The sequence below is a fragment of the Contarinia nasturtii genome, unplaced genomic scaffold (genome assembly GCF_009176525.2).
Source record: "Contarinia nasturtii isolate CC-2019 unplaced genomic scaffold, AAFC_CNas_1.1 Cnas_scaffold_1037, whole genome shotgun sequence".
In the NCBI taxonomy this organism is placed as follows: Eukaryota; Metazoa; Arthropoda; class Insecta; order Diptera; family Cecidomyiidae; genus Contarinia; species Contarinia nasturtii.
The window spans coordinates 261357-279284 of record NW_022198383.1 but is presented as its reverse complement, the minus strand read 5'-3'; the positions used below and the strand labels follow the sequence as shown (position 1 = coordinate 279284).

The following is a 17928-nucleotide window of genomic DNA, read 5'->3' as shown; positions in this document are numbered from 1 at the left end:
GTGCAACGTATGTTGAAATACACATTCTCATCTTCGCACACATCCATCGATTGTACCCATGTGGCATAACAATTTTTATCATAAATAATGCATGCACAAACATTAAAACCAACAACAAGAGTAAATTGAAGCAGCAGCCGCAGCAGTAGCATCATGAATGTGATGAAAGCATGTGCACGAGCTTGAGTGTTTAATTTCCAAACATACAAAATGGTTAAAACAAGAGCTAAATCGGCAAAGCAAGAAGGCGCTTCTTCATTCGCATTGTGTGTATGTGTGCTTGGCAACGCTCGAATTGAAAACGGCTGTGATTTTATGTTTGATGTATACGATTTGCTACCATAGCGCCGCTATATCGTAATAAAACAACAATACTGTCATCCCGTTCTATCGCAGTGACGCAAGGTAAGTGACGAGCAGTGAATACGCAACGCTGACGATAATACCACATCCACAACGATGCGCTCAACGAATGCCAACTAATTCGGCAATTCGTGTTAGTCGTACGAGAGCTGCACATTGAGTAGCTTCATCGTCATTCACACCAACCGAAAATAACACACCAGTAAGTGAATGAGCATTGTCGAGCGTGCACACTCAACGAACATTGTGTGTGTGTTTTTTTTTCGTCGCTCTGCTTCTTCTTCGTTTCAATCTTGCTTTTACTGTCGATATTTTGTGTGTCGTTTCAAGTCAGTCAGTCAGCAAAAGACATCATCTAAATGTATACATAATCCAAATTGTGCTCTCTACGGTATAGCCAATAATTTTCTTATTTTCTGTCGTACACACGTTATTGTTATATATATGTATAATTTTTTTTTTATTTCTTTGCTGTTTCTTCTCGTTTCGAGCAAAAATGTTGATTTGTTACAAACATAAAATATTTGGCTGTGATATATATGTATTTTTATGTTTAGTGTTTGGTTCAATAGTAATCGATTTGACTGTGCAAAAAAGCGTAAACCAAATGTTATTCGTTAGTGTTCAATGCAATAAAATAGTGTTTGGACGTTTTATTACGAATTCAACTATTTTTTTTATTCTTCTTCTCTTTTTCTCTCTTCTTCGTGCTGTATTCAGTAGTGTTTTACCATACGATGTAACCATTCATGAGAAACACATTAAAGAAAGCGGACAAGAACGACCCTCGAATTTTATTTATAAATAAAATCTTGAATAAAATGCATTCGTATAAATGTTATACCTCAATCACACTGTTAAATGCTGTTATTGCTTGTGCGTTAGTGTATGTGTATTGTGCGTGGAATTATTAATGTTTTGGAGGAGTATATTGTTTTTTCTTCTTGTCTTCATATAAAGAAATTGTGCGAAATGGAGCAAAAGGCGAAAAGAAAATCTGTTGTGTATTTACTGATCTAATTAAATCCAATTTAATGAGCGAAAACGATTTTTACGTCGAATCCATGGGATTCGGAAAATGACAATCAATCAACTGGTCTATTGAATGACATCAATTAATTTATACTCAAATTGATAAATGGTATCTTATACACACAATTCTCGCTTTATTAAAGCGAAAAAAAATGTTCGCACAAAAAAAGTGTTCCAGTGTTGATGGCGAGAGAAACAGAGTCAGAGACAGGAAAAAAAATAAAATAAAATGATTCTGATGAAATTGAAAAACTTGAAAAATAAACGACCATCACGATGTATTCAAAATGTAGACGTACATTTGGTCACGATGTAATATGTACCAATAAATTTTTACCAGATTTTTTTTTTATCCACTCTCATCATTCGTTCTGCTTCCCTGTCGGTCGGTCCGTCGTTGTGACATATTACACAGTCACTCTACGCAGAATAGATCCATATAAAAAATGTACTATATAACGCAAAATTTTCCCTTAATATATTCAACGAAATGAAATACGCGTTTATGTATTACGATGTGTTAGAACGACCCAAAGCAGCAAAACGTCAAACATTTCTTTCGATGTATATAGTTACATACATATTATTATTATTATTTCGGCACAATGGCAATGGCAAACAAACAGGGAATACTATATTTCGGCAATGTGATTATGAATGTGGTGTATGTGTGTATGAGATGAAGCCATGCTCGCTATCTTTCTATCCTTCTTTCTCTGTCTCTCCCTCTTTCCCTCGGTGGCCTGGTCTCGCTTCAGTGTTGCACAACTGAAGCATCCACTAAATATTTCGGGGGTGAAATTAATTCCTTCATTTCGATGCTGTTGAATTATCTTGTGTTTTGGCCGTGGTGAGCGTGAAAAGAGGGTTGTGCATGCGATAAGCGATTTCTGATACTAGAGGCAGCGGCTGCTGCTGCTTCTGCTCTCTTATTGCCGTTTCCCTAAAGTTTTAAAGCCACATTAAATGACGAAGACATTTCCTCATTTTTCGGGCAAGCAGCGGGGGCATATCCTGAATGCAAAAACTTCTAAACATTCCGCACGTTTAGTGTTACGTAAAATACTTTTTTATGGTTTTTAAAATTTTATTCTCTCTTCGAAGTTTTACTTAACAACGACGATTACGATTTGACAGCTCGTTGCTTGTTTGCTTTGTATTCCACACTTGATTCCGTCTGTATATTTCGAAAAAAAAAACCGGTTCAGTCAGAACTGCTTACAAACGAATGTGAAGAGGTGCAGCAAAAGCAGTAACTTAAAGAAAAAATAATCGAGTTGTAAAAATTGATTATAAAACAATTATTTAGGTTAAATTCAATGTGCAAAAGATGTTCAAGAGATCGAAGTGCATCAAATCAAAAGCACTCGAGTAAGTGCGCCTTCTAATGCTCATGTGAAGTTTCAACTTCAGAAGGGAACACAGTTTTCAAGACGATGAAGTCGTTCGTTTGAAGAACATATTGAAGCAACTTCTACCTTTCAAATGCACACAGTTATTTTTCCCATCTACATTTCATTAGTTTAAATCGACAAATATAAAAAAAAATAAAAATAAAACAGTGAGGAATTTAAAAAAATAACTTTTATTCTTCATCGAGTGAGTGAATGATGAAAATTCCCATTCAAAGAGGAAATACGATTGAAATTGTTGACGAATGAATGCTTCACTTTATCAGAACAAAATGAATGAGAGAAAAAAAAACACACCGTTTCGAAGATATAGAGAGAAAATGGCATAGTTTCTCGTCGGTGGAGAGAAAAATCCAACTCAAGTGGAGTTATACAAACATTTACAATCGACTGCCACAACATAAAGACTTATAGAACCGACGAATAAAACGAATCGAGAAAATAATAAAAATAACAACTGTGTTTTTGTGCTGTGAGTGAGCGAGTGAGTGTGTGGAGCAAATGAAAAACCCATTTGGACTTTTAAACGTCGACAACCGGAAACTGTTTACTATGCACGAATCTCGATAGAACGATTCCAGAGCGTGCACACTAAATTTTCGTTGTTTTGTTGTGAAAGTGCTAAATATCTATGTTATATATCTAACCATATGCTTATGTTTTTCCTGCAGACCGTAACTCCGTAAACACACACACACACCGAATAAAAAAATCCAGTGTAGTGCCGTTCTATTCCGAAATCCGGATCCCAATCATTCAGTTTAATGTGTGTACTTACAGTCGTATTTTTGGACTTGAAAAATTTATACTGCGGCAAAAATGTCTTATCGAATAATTAATACAAAAAAACTCATCGAATCGTCGTAAATAAATCGACGTCTGCGAAGCGTCACGTGAATGACGGCTTTATACTATTTCGGACAAAATTCAGTAATCATCATCAACCATTCGAAAAGGTGAGTGTACAATAGTTTCTAATGCACCGTCATTCGTTGGCAATTCCATTGAAATGTTATCGAACGCGACGTACTTTCGCGGAAAAAAGGCACCTATTTCCTATCGATTCGAGTCGAAGTTATCGCGCGGTCGATTCGAAATTACATCCATCCCCATTCATCAATGTGGATCTTTTATGTGTACAATGGTGTGTATACCGCTGTGCGGTGCAAAACAGAAATGGTGATTTTCCCAATAAAATATGCATAAAGAAAGAAAGGTTTATTAGGCAATTATGGTCAGTAGCGATAGAGAGAAAGAAAAGAAATAAGCACTATTCTGCCATAGAACGTTGACCCTTGTAGAGAATCCAATAGTGCGGCGATTTCTTCATTTTTGAAATCAATACTTTACATTGCCACTGAAATCATAGAACTGAAAAGATTGTCTATTTTCATAATTTACGACCACATCAATCTATATCATTTCCCCAATGGAAATGAAGCGTGTTCATTCTATTTTCCTTCATTCTCACTCGAACATGATTTGAATGCGAGTTTCAGTTTCTGAACTGATTTCAAACCAATTGAGAATTTTCAATGTGTCAGCATTTAACCGTTTGCACATGTTTAAATCTCTGCATCGAAATAAGCGCACATTGAAAATAAACAGCAGTAGCAACTGGAAAATGAAACAAACGAAAAAACTCCTTGTATTTGATTAGTTTGCCTCATGAAATGGGTTTGATATGCGGCATTTTTTTATGTTGTATATTGGCAGAAAGTTGAAAATGAACAAAACGATAACCTTCAGTAATTGTGCTGCTGACAAGCACTGGGATTTACCAGTATGAGTATTTGATGGAATGACTTAACCGCAAACTCAAAGTTCATTATGCTCTTTGTGTAATTTTGTTTACATCGTTTTGTGTGCATATGCATGGATCATCTATTTTCTGAATTAAACTTTGGTCTCTTTTTGTTTCTTTGCTTCGTGGAATCCCATATCATCAGTTTTCGGTGTTCGTATGAATGTATATGTGCCTGTGGTCTATTTGTCTTTTACGAAACTCAATATTCTCATATATCAATATTGGATTTTCAAACATTTTTCTGGGTCGAAATATTTTTAAATAAAAGCAAATGAACGAATCCGACCGAACAAGCAAATCAAATTTTAATTAGTTCAGCTTTTTTGCATAAATAGGCCACACCATCGGAATTATTTAATTCATCAATTTTTCTTGGGCAAAAAAAAAATAAAACAACAACCAATTTCAACAGCGGCAACATTGCTTGGTTAGCTGACTTACTGGCTCCATGTTCAATTCGTATTAATTGCGTGCACAGTATGATGTGTATGTTATGCTGAAATCGGTGCCTCTGATAATCGATTTCTTATCTGTTGTAATTAAATGAGTTGTGCTGTTTTGCAACCGTTGTTGCTGCTGTTGTCATAGTTGTTGCCTGTGCCTTTTGTGGATATGTTGCGGTACGCACTCTCTGTTTCATGTGTTATTTATAAAAAAAAGAGAAGTTGTATATCATACAAATAGTCCACGTCGCTGTTGCTTCCGTTTCACACATTGTAACGTGTACAATATTCATCTCTCATCGGCATATGTGACATTATTCATACGGGCTATCTATTTGCGCGGAATTGATTTGATGTTTTCAAATGAATGTTTATTGACCTAAAAATATATCGACGAAGAATTGCGTTATTTGTTTTGCCGTTGATATCAGCGACGAATTTACACATCTGGTCCACATCGCATCGTAAATGTCCACCGTTGAAGATGATTTTGTGTGCGCGGCTACTCGATTCTCTGTGCAATGTGATTGATTTAGCTCGTGTCAGATACAAAATTTCATTCACTTGTCTTTCTGTGCCCTCGAATACCTTTGGTCATTCATGCACAACACGCAAAAAATCACTTTAATGAGAAAAACAACAACAACAACACAATGTTGTGCGCCCCGAAAAAAATAATGTGATTAAATTAGCTTATAACTCATTAGTCATTTCATTTATATATACATCGTTTACAGAGTTTTTTTTAATATCCATTTCGTTAATTATATTTTCAGATGCCCGGTTTAATTGTGTTTCGAAGGCGCTGGTCCGTTGGTTCAGACGACCTCGTTGTTCCCGGCGCATTTTTATTCACAGTTCATTTGATTTGGTAAGTATGATTTACAATAGTTTTTCTTGCTGTTTCGGTAAACAAACGTCGGTGTGTGGCAGGAAACATTTCCTTTGCCCAGAGAGAAATGTTTTTTTTCTATGCAATCGACGTTGATGAAGGCTGCTTTGCACTGCAAGCATTTTGTGTCACGTCGAAAGTTGTGATTCACATCATTCACAAACATAAACACACATCCAGCCACATATAAAAAAAAGGAAGAATTGAATGAAAGGCTAATCCATACTGTATCTTTGTCACATTCACAGGCTTATCATATTGTCGTTGTCAGTTATATACTTAGAATATGATATGTCCAACAAACCCATAGAGCTGTTGTTTTTCTATAAAATCGGATATATTTGCATACTTGTTGGTAAGTTATTCTTTATGCATGCTTCAACCATACTGAATATCTGCATGTTTTCATTTTGCAAAACACATTTTATGCATACAATCAAAAATTTATTTCAAACTCTGAAACTGGACAGAATTGCCTTTTTTTCTCTCTTTTTATTTATGAATAAATTCGCAACTTTGTCGTTTTATCATTTTCCATTTTTTTTCTCTTGCTTTTCCAGTTTCGATAACTATAGAGTTGGGAATATGTATTATATCAATGCGAGGAAGCATTTTAGATACGGCGCCTAGAGTCCACATACACTACTGGCTATATTCAAAACTAGGTAATTTATGGAATATAACATGACATTCAAATGTTTGAAAAATGCAAAAATGAAATGGCAATAATTAGAGCCGAAAGACTCACAGATATAGAGGAGAATAGAGGGCGGAGAGAATGATGGTGGAATTGAAAATTTAAAAAATGAATCGACTAATTTAATAAAACATGTTGAACATTTTAACCTGATTCATTGCGGAACGTCTGCTTATTTATAGATGAAAAGAAAAACTGACGACGGCGACAAAATCAATCAATATTTATTTAATGAATTTGCGCCAGTTTTTCACATGTGAACGACTGTAAAATTACTAAAAAATAAAATGGTATTCAATTATCTGATCGAAAATGTCGAAAATACTGTAAAAAAAATACCAAAGAATCCTTAAATCGATATATAATATCGATTCAACTTACGGCGAAGATGAAAAATACCAGCACCACATTCATGTTTTTGAATTAGTTTGTTGGAAAGTTTCATACTTCACCATTTTAATCCGATTTTCCTTCACTTATTTATTTGTGTATTCGTTTTTTTTTTTCATTTAATTTTTTTCTGTGACGGCCGATGATTTACCGATGACATGTGGCGTTGGAAATTTGGTTTGCTGTGATGACTACTGTTGATGCAGCTATGATTATTGTAGATGTAACGTGGCTCACATTGGGCGTAGTGTGGCTCTTAAACTACTATATGTCCGTGCAAATTGGTGAAGCCAGAGAAATTATGCTCGGTACGTAAAATTACAAATAATGAAATATGGACTTATGTACAAGAGTAACTGTACTATATACCGGTGGGCAACAGTATTTAAGCCTATTTATTCGATGTCAGAAAATTTGACGAAGCGACATCATTGAAAATTCCTGATTCTAGTCAACTATATGACTAATGCTCTGATAAGTTCAGCGATACTGTTGCCCATTCATTATGTACAGGTAGTTATGATATATTTTGACCTGCAAAAACTCTTAAAATCGTATTATCAATTATATAAAGGAATTTTCGTCGAAAAAGTTGATGTAATTAAATCCGAATCCATGTTATTTTCATATTTGTGACTGTTATATTTTTCATATCTTCTTATAGGATTAGTCATATGTAACTGGGCTGTTTTACTGAGTATTTTTATAACAATATGGTGTACGTTCGATGCGGCTGGTCGTTCATGGGTAAAAATGAAAAAATATCAACGGTCAATGAGAGAAAGTGAATCTAGATTTAACTACAAAAGGAGCGGTAGCATGAATCGTAATTGGAGACAAAGGTGCGTTTGCTTCATTCTCTCGTTTCGTGCTCTTCAACGAAATTATCGCACTTTCTTATCAAATTAAATTGAGAAAGAAAAATATATTCTTCGAATAATTTATTTATTGCGAATAATAAACTTTCCAAGATTAAACGTATATCTTTATGTGGTTTTATGCATTTCGCAGAGATGCGAAGAAATTGAAACGAGAAAAAAAACAACGAAAATTTCATAAATTCTGTTTGTATGACTTACAGAAAAGTAATTCGAGCTTATCAAGACAGCTGGGATCACCGATGTCGTCTGCTATTCTGTTGCATGAGCTCATCTGAACGTAATCACAACTCATTTGCTGATATTGCACGTTTATTGAGCGATTTCTTTCGTGAGTTAGATGTTGTACCGTCTGATGTTGTTGCTGGTTTGGTGTTATTGCGAAAATTTCAAAAGGTTGAACGTCAACACATTGTCAGACAGGTAATGTGCTAAACTCATTTAATTGATTTGATTAAACAACTAAAATTGAATAAAACTTTATTTGATTTCTCATGGTGGCGGATGTGGTGATGTTGTACCGATGCGCAGAAAAGGAACGGAACTTACGAGTTTTTAAGTGGTGTTCCAATTACCGAACGAACACAATTCCTTCGACTCAACGATCCCAAAGACTATGAATGTTTTCAGGTAAAAAAAATACTCTCTTTATCTCTCCCACACACCGAATCATTGACATATATATACATGCATCGCTTTCACTTTTGCTAATTCCATTAGTTTGCGTATTAATTTTATTTTCTTTTCTGTATTCAATCAAGATGGTCATACATTACATGCACTACGCTCTCAGCGCGTATGGTTGGCCTATGTTCTTAATGACACACTCAAAAACTGGATTGTGTCAACTATGCACAAAAGTTCGATGCTGTTGTTTCTCATGTTGTCGCAGTAACAAAGAAACCACTGATATTATTGATGATAATTGCTGTAAATGCAACTATGCAGCGATGAAACGCATGTTAAGTCAAACCGAAGCTGAAGTGATTTATACAACATTTCATGTTGACGTGGGTGAAACACCATTTTTTGTTGCAGGTAAATGTCATTTTTATATCAACGAACAAGACTGTGGTGGAATGTCATTAATTTTGATTATTTGCAGTTGATTATACAAAAGAAAAGATTGTGGTGAGCATTCGGGGAACGTTGAGCATGAAAGATGTGCTTACCGATTTAAATGCAGAAGGTGATGTGTTACCACTTGAACCGCGTCGCGATGAATGGGTCGGGCATAAGGGTATGGTTCAGGCGGCTGTCTATATTCGTAATAAATTGGAGGACGAAAATTTAATTCAACGAGCACAACAGCATAATCTTGAGCGAAAAACCGATAAATTCGGTTTGGTGTTGGTTGGACACTCGCTTGGTGCTGGGACAGCAGCGATTTTGTCAATTTTATTGAAACCACAATATCCATCGATCCTATGTTTCTCATATTCGCCACCCGGAGGTATTAAGTTATTACAAGATAGTTATGACCATATCAAAATACATAGTCATTTATATAGATTTTTATACATCATCATCATTTTTTTTCGTCTTCAATTCGCTATTTTTATAACGACCATTGTATTTTCCACTCTTTTCTAATAACATTCAATTTTCTGTTTGCTTTTCATTCTTCTCCGTAGGATTATTGAGGTAAGTAGTTTCGTATATTCAAACAAAATGCGATTGAGTTTTATTATCAAAACCGCACAATATTCGATGGTCTTAAAAACTCAATGTATGTTTATGTTTGCGATTTGGTGTTATTTTGTGTTCGTATAGTATGCCAGCGGTTGAGTACTCAAAGTCTTTTATAACATCGGTGGTTGTGGGTAAAGATGTTGTGCCACGTATCGGTTTATATCAAATGGAAGCGCTTCGAGCTGATTTAATAAATGCTATAAAACGAAGTGTTGATCCAAAGTGGAAAACTATCACATGTTCGATGATATGCTGCTGTAATATCCTGCCAACATCGGTGCTTGAAATGAGCAGTCACGATGCCCATGTAAATAACTACGAACAGGTGAGTGACGATTAAATTCAAGCACACTCGTGTGTTTTGTGGATGTGCGTGTGTGCAATGCACTCCATCGTCAATCATCGATGCCGATGTCGATTTCCAAAGTTGAAAATGTGAAAACTTTACGAAAACTATAAATAATTTGAGTTTGTTGAATGTTCAACGATTTGTTTGCGTTTTCAATATTTCAGGAGAGATATACCGCCCGCAAAGCTAGCACCCATCCGAATGACAGTTCAATTGCGCTGACACTACACAATCCATTGTATCCACCTGGAAGAATCATTCACATCGTTCGTCATCACCCGAGTCCCGAAGAGTAAGTTCAATCATTTCGATTTTTCACTGTCCGATTTTTATTCATTTTATGACTTTTCATATTGTTCGCTTCTTTAATAATAATAATACAAATAGTTTTTTCACGTGATCATCTTCACTGCTTATTCGCAGACTCAAATCTTTTCTCATTCACTTAATTTCGTTCTCTTTTTGTAACAATTTCATTTAATTTGATAAACGAACGAAACTGTAACAAATTGCCTTGACGCAAACCAATAAAGCCAAAACTTTATAATAACTCTTTTTTTAAACTATTAACACTGACTAACACTTTAAACTCAATTACTATTATCTGACAGTGTGTCAGAGAAAAATAAAAGTTATTCTTTTATATCGCTTGTTTGTCACGCTATGGGAATATGAATATATTCCGAATAAATTCAAAGTGTGCATGATTGTGTGTGCGTGTGTGTGTTGGCTAAAGCGAAATGATAAAAAGTGTCTCTAGTAAAACTATATGCATACAACAACCATAACATAAAAAAAAAATATTTTTGGTTTTACAGACAAAAATACGAGCAAGGCTGGAGGTACGATTTAAACCCACTAAACTCTAACACACACAAAAAATATTGCCTAAAGTACATAAACGAACCGAAAAAAATGTATAAGACGAAGCATAAACCTAGATATATTGACTAGAGTGCTTTTTATGAGCGTACAAGAAGACGGCGTTCTTGTTTATACTTACAAAAAAGGAAACTTTTTCACTATCTGTCTGTCTTTCTGTCTCTTTTTCTGTAACTATTTTAATTTTAACTGTTTGCAAAATTCTTCCTTATACTTAGTCCTGAATTGGTGACATTTTCTCTTGATAAACAATGACAATGTACATTATCGAGCTATAGTTTTATACATATGTATCTAACGTAGTTGACTTTGGTTTTGCCTTTGATGAGTTTGTTTTGTGTGCGTGTGTGAAACAATTTGCAGTCGAACTAGAAATTGCAGAAGGAATAATATATTTAAATCATCTATCCGATTTTTTTTAATGGGATGTTAATTGTGAGATTGAAGAACTTTGCTCCATAAAGTGTTGTTGAATTATTCCCGACAAATGTCAATTAACTATCTCTAATGCATGTGATCCAAAAATATATCAATGAAATTATAACGAGATTTCAGTCCCTGTTCTCTCTCTCTTCCTTTCTGTCTCTCACTTTTGATCAAATTTCATGGTTGAATGGCATGGAATAAGTGCAGCCAATAAAAGATTTTATATTAGTATATATCTAGTTTGTAGAAATATCCATATATAAAATTGTTTGAAACGGAAAGAAAATGTTCAGAGTGTAAACGAAATTTTGTACATTTATTTTATTTGATGCGAAAAAGGGGGTTGCGATATATTTTGCGGTTGAGTTTTGTTATTACGAAAAATTAATAATGCATGGTTATTTATATATTTAGAGCGCGGTAAATCCGTAACCAGGGAAATGTTTTGATTCGGCAATGTATAACATAAAACATGCATTAACATCGAATAGATAAAATATTTCCCGTCCGTCGATATGACGATTATCTCTCGCTCATTTGCTGCTTTTGCTGTGTGCATTTGGTTTTACTTTGTTTCCTACCTAAATATAAAAATACAAAATAAATTGAGCATGAGCAAATTAACCATCCTTAATTTTAAGATATTTGAATAATCTATTACATTTCATAATATATTAGTATACGAGTCCATTTGTGCATTTGATTTACCTTTTGTGCGGTTTCATTCCATGTGAAATGACATTTAAGAAAAGCGAAAGTAAATGATACATTTATGTATGTGTGTTATAAATCTTTGTTTTTTATTCCATTACACGCAGACAAGTATTGAAAACTCATGAGCCGGTGTATCAAGCCATTTGGGTGGATAACAATGATTTCGATGAAGTGCTCATCTCGCCAGCCATGATACAGGTACGTAAACCTTTTTATTTATGGTTTTGATATATGCAACCACGTTGTTCTAAAGACGATTCGAGTTTTATTCATCCAAATGTATTTTGTATGATCTAGGACCATATGCCTGACACTGTCTTAGCCGCGCTTAATAAAGTAAGTACAATTTTTGCGAGCTTTTATCCATACAAATTTATATGTACATGTATAAGTGTGTGTATCTTTATCACAAAATGTATTTTATGTGCTGCTCTTTTCTCCATTTTATTACCACAATTATTTTCTGTTTTATTTTTCTTATTGATTTTGTTGTTGTTTTTGTTTGGTAGTTGCGCTCTCTCGCTTTAGTCTCTCCCTCTCTCACACCCTTTCTGTATTCCGTTCATGATTCATTTGATATATAATAACCGTATTTAGTAGAAATTGTTAATGGAGTGTGCACCGCGTGAGTATGCATGCGTATTTTTTTTTCACACATAATCTTTGTGTTTTTGCATCTTTATTATATCTAACATTTTGAAGTGTTGATTTTGCATTCAGTACTTTTTCTTTTGTTTTTGCTTATTTACACAATTCAATACATACAATCGAAATATTCTTCGCTTTATTATTTCGTGTATAAAAATGAGATTTTATCATTTTGTTTGTTTTATATGATTTTCATGCACCATTACAATGGGGTTTTCGCCATTAAATTTGCGAAAAGCTCTCTCTTTCGATCGCACACAAAACAGTTCTAGTACCATATCACATATCTTCAATATGAAAAACGCACATTGTATATAGTTCCAAATAGTTTCTATGGTCCCGAAATTCAAAAAGCAATCGAATATTACCATTTTTATGAATAGGCGTCGTTTGCTGTTCATAATAAAGCGTTTAAACTTAATTCATTATAATTATATAATTCGTTTTTCTCTTTGTTCCTTGAATGCCGCAGTTCATCTATCTGTTTTGCTTGTTTGTATTTCTCTATCTTTCCAGTTGCTTTCTTAGTCCCCATCTCTATTACTCTCTAAGTCTATCTCTGTCTCTCTTTCTGTTTATCTTTATCTTTTCCTCTCCAAATCATGTTTTTGAAGTAGAAAAAAAAAAGTCTATTTTCAAACTGTGAGAATGTCATACGATTGATTAAACCGAACTTCTACCAAAACGTAATTAAACCTGAATGAACATTTTTCCACATAATTATCAGATTTGTTTTGGCATTGATGCTATCGTATTACTTGATTACTCTCTCTTTATCGTGTAGGCTTAATTATGTTATACCAGAATCTATGTATACGAAAACCACTACAATATTTGATTAGTACAAAAAAAAACAATCACCGGGTCGATCCAAAAACAACAACAACAATCAAAACAACAATTGACCTTATGTGAAAGTTCACCTCTAATTTGATATTCTCTCTCTCTATCTCTCTCTATTCATCTATATTTGTGCATTCATCTTTATTTGATAAAAAAACATCACATGTGACACATACAAATATTGTATTCTGTAGGTAATTCATTTCAAAGATCTGCCTCTAAAATACGCCACCAATTGTACGGGCTCTACAGCTACCTTAAATTCGATATCCAGACCCATTAATGATACCAGGTACTTGATCAATTTATATTTTTATTTATTTATTATTTTATTATTTATTCTTTAGTTTTTTTTTTACTTTTTTTCGTTGATTTATTTACTTTTTAAGTTTATAACTTAATTTGAAATTTTGCTTTCGTTAAATGGATGTATTTTATGATTTATCGATTGAGTGACGTATTTCCTATGTCGTGTGTATTACACAAATCAAATAGAGTTTGTTAGTCTGGAATGGCAGTTCTCTATTTCTCTGTTTCCAATTTTTCTTGACACAAAAAAAAGGTTGGATTTACATTTTTAACTAAATATTTATCCGAACTTATTCATATATTTTCCCCCCTTTGTACTTCTCTTCATCTCAGTTCTATATTTATATATGTTATTATCATTAAGTGTTCGTAGTATACGAGTTTAGGTAATTAACGTGAGTCGTATTGAATTTCGAGCTGAATGTTTTTGTTTGCGTTTTTCACTTTGGTTTTTCTTAGGAACGTGTGTGTACATCTGCGTGAGCGTGTGTATTTAACACAATGTAATAAATGTGATTTCGTGATTTTCATTGATGTTTAAAGCAAGAAGTGTTTCGTTGATGCTTTTTTTAGATTTTACTAGTCGTTTTAATAATGAAATTTAAGAATTTATCTCGAGAAACGAAAATAAAATGTGTTTTGTTTTTTAAAAAAAAAAACCATTGAGAATGTTTTTTTTCTCTTTCGGTTGAAAACATTGTGTATGACCAATTTTAATTTTTACGTTTGCTCCAAATAAATACAAAATCCTTTGCATCAATAAAAAATGAATGTGCACGATAAAATTAGATGTTGCATTGAAAAATCAATCTAAAAATATAAATAATAAATAAATTAGATACCCCATTCTTTTTTAAACAAATATTAATTCCATTTGAATGGTTCAAACAAAAAAAAAAAAAACAATCCGTGACTTATTAATCTCTATTAATTCAAATAAGCACAATTCGTCCTTGCGATTTATTAGCATACGTAAATATATTATTTATACATACTGTATAGTGTTTATATATGTATTGTGTATATCCAAAGTAGTTAATTGCTGTTTGTTTGTTACGCAACTATCTCTCTCTCTCTATCTTTCTGTTGATCGTTATCATTATGCATTGCAATGAAACTTAATTAAACAACAAACATTTCTCTATTCAGGTTATAACAACGCATGGTCCGCGAAAGCCACAACGTCAATCATCGAATGTTAATTTATCTATTGAGTCTGATCTAAATATGATGATGACGCCAAATAATTCGCAACAAGTGTGTTTAGAAACATCATTTACAAGCCTTCAAAGTCCTGGTGAACCATTTCCATTAATCTCATGTTCAAGCAAAGCATCATCGATGGCCGGCAGTTTATTCAGTCGAAGTCAATTAAATTCAATATTACATTATGATGGTACGGGTGATGAACATTTGATCGCACGAAGTACATCAGCTGTGCCGAGTGATGCAACCACTGTGATATTAGCCGATCACTCGTATCGAACAAAAAGTGTTGCATTTGATATAAAAAGTTCGACTGTATCGACCACATCACCGTCACCCAATTTCTTCTTAAAAAGCATTCTACATCGCCAAACCAATGAGGCAAAACGAAAAGTGAACGTTGAAGGGTCGCAATCACGGCGACCACCACCACGACGGATTGAGTTTGCAAAAGACGATTGTCTTGGCATGGCACCACTTGCCAGCCCCGAAACACTTTCGGAAATATCAAGCATCAGCTCTCGTACTAGTTTAGCATTTAATTTGGCATCATCAATTGAAAACTATTTGCATCGAATAAATACAATGCCATCGAATGCAAATCATATCGATCTAAATGATTGTGATCTCATTGAATCTCAGTTACATACACCAAAGGTGATGCGAAGAGCACCAAAAATAACTGGCAATCTATCAACATGCGCTGATGATTGGCAATCGGTTGACAAATACAAGCGAATGGGAAAAATTTTCATCACAAATCCAGTGCCTTTGTTAAGCAGCAATTCAAGCGGCGATAGCTTTGAGTCAACGCATAGCCTCACTAAATCGAAATGCTGTACAACGAATCCAACGGAAAATTCCAGCAGATCAGCAGATAATTTGGATAACGATACACCGATCAAAGCATCATCGATTAACACAAATAAATTGACAATGAGTGACAGTGCCATATTGGATGGATGTAATTCAAAGTGTCCACGTTGTCCGTGCACACGATCAACATCATCGTTACGCGTTCCATGTTGTCGACGCAATGATCATAGTTGGTGCATGGAAATGCCAGACGATCCATCACAAAATCAAACCAGTTCAAGTGATACGTATCACAGTGCATTCTCATCATTGGCCACCATCGAAACGTATCCGTTACAACGACCATTGCCGTGTGGCGTTCTTGAATCACATTTTCCCGTTTATTCGGATAATGCAGGTAATGAAGAATCAACATCATTATTACCGGCCAGCGTTCGATCCTCGAAAATTGTCCGAGTGGACAACAATCGGCACACGAATAATGGGAAAAAGGATGCCGGTTTCAAACGATATGCCAACGATTATGAAAATGAACGGCGCGTTTCACGCAACGATTCCCTTCCATTGCTTGCAAATTTAGTTGAACGAAGTTCACCAAATAGCTTTAATCGACGCAGAAATCATACTGTTTATCCAATCACCTCATCGCCGCCACGATATTCACCATCCAAACGCACCGAAAGCAATGTATAAAAATGACAACACTGCAACATCTTCACAATACATGTATACATTTATAAGTAGTGAATCAGTTTTTGTAGAGAAATGGAAAATGTCAACAGAAATGATAACAATACAATTGTGCTCATTTTTAGTCATTTATTGTGCCAAACTCAATTGAGCTAATTGACACGATTCTATTTAAAGAAGAAAAATAATGTCCTTGCACGCTTTATTTACACACACACACACAAACACGTCGACTAACATGTCCATCGTTTATTTGGATAATAACAAAAAAATAATAATCAGCGCGCATCATCTTTATACTTTTGAGATAAAAAAAAATGTATCTTAATTTTCAAGATTGATCGGTCTATAGATACAAACTTATATTTAAAAAAAAAGAGACAATTGAACCGTGTATGAAAATGGAATTGTTTGATTTATATGTTATTTATGAAAAGTGTTTAAGAATGAAGTAAAAAAAAGAACCATCTATCGACTGGTCGATTCAAGAGAAAAAATACCGTGTGATTTATATATTTATTTCATTCTTTTTTTAGTTTATAAATTTGAGCTTTAATCGGTGGAAAGAGGTCTTTCCTTAGGTACTTAACGACCAGCTCGATTTGTCTCGATTATAATGAATATTTATGAAAAAAAAGAATTGAGTTTACAAATAAAAAAATATAGTCATTTTTTCAAAAAAAAAAATCGTTTCAAAAACAGAAATTAAAGTCCATGACGATTGGTTTCATTGAAGCGACGATAAACTGAAAGAATAATACAATTAAACAATAAACCGAAATGTTCTGTGGTTCTATGTAGTTTAATGTTTGAACTGTTAGCGAAGAAAAAGTAAAATGTTTTAAAGTGTACTGTCCATCCTTGAAATATAATTGTGTGTCACCCTCCCCCTTCTCCTCCGCAGAGATTAGAGATATAAATATTAGATAAATTTACCAGTACCTAGCCAACCTAGCCAACCTATCTAAAATCACTTCACACCAATAACACTAGAAAATTAATTCAATAATTTAGAAATAACGAATAGAAAAACAACTTTTAATGTCTTTCTCCTTCCAATGCTAATTCTAAATTTCATACCAATTGCCTGAGTGAACACTTTCAATCTAACTTTCTTCTCAGCTTCTTCTGATCTACACACAAATACGTTTCAATTAAATAATTTTCTATGAAATGAATCGAATATTGACACAATCATACTGTGTCTACAGATAATTTATGATTATTTTAATAGTAGAATGGTAAATCAAGAGATCTGCATCATGTATATGTATGTTTTGTTTAGTTTCTAGAGGATGCTGTGCAATTACCGGACCGTTTACATTGTGTAAACAATAAATCAATAAAAAAATATATGATAATGAATTTTTTTATAAAAAAAATTGAAATTACCAAATAAGTGATTAGATGTAGATGGAAAATGGAATGTTTAATTTAAT

At 33.9% G+C, this 17928-nt stretch overlaps 1 protein-coding gene across 5 annotated transcripts; it reads left to right on the top strand.

Moving 5' to 3' along the window:
- Positions 1–507: 507 nt before the first annotated feature.
- On the top strand, positions 508–17928 carry LOC116343841 (sn1-specific diacylglycerol lipase alpha). 5 transcript variants are annotated; one of them, XM_031772108.1, is made up of 19 exons: positions 579–754; positions 3479–3763; positions 5834–5928; positions 6198–6304; positions 6510–6614; positions 7243–7344; positions 7701–7878; positions 8118–8337; positions 8446–8544; positions 8676–8952; positions 9020–9367; positions 9549–9558; positions 9688–9931; positions 10120–10247; positions 10774–10797; positions 12082–12175; positions 12275–12313; positions 13663–13760; positions 14927–15045. In XM_031772108.1, the coding sequence occupies exons 3-19, from the start codon at positions 5834–5836 to the stop codon at positions 14931–14933; spliced, it is 2175 nt and encodes a 724-aa protein (XP_031627968.1). In that variant the 5' UTR covers positions 579–754; positions 3479–3763; the 3' UTR covers positions 14934–15045. The 5 variants fall into 5 exon arrangements, with proteins under 5 accessions (XP_031627965.1, XP_031627968.1, XP_031627964.1 ...); XM_031772105.1 differs by lacking the exons at positions 579–754; positions 13663–13760 and adding an exon at positions 508–565 and having other exon boundaries at positions 14927–17928; XM_031772104.1 differs by lacking the exon at positions 13663–13760 and having other exon boundaries at positions 14927–17928.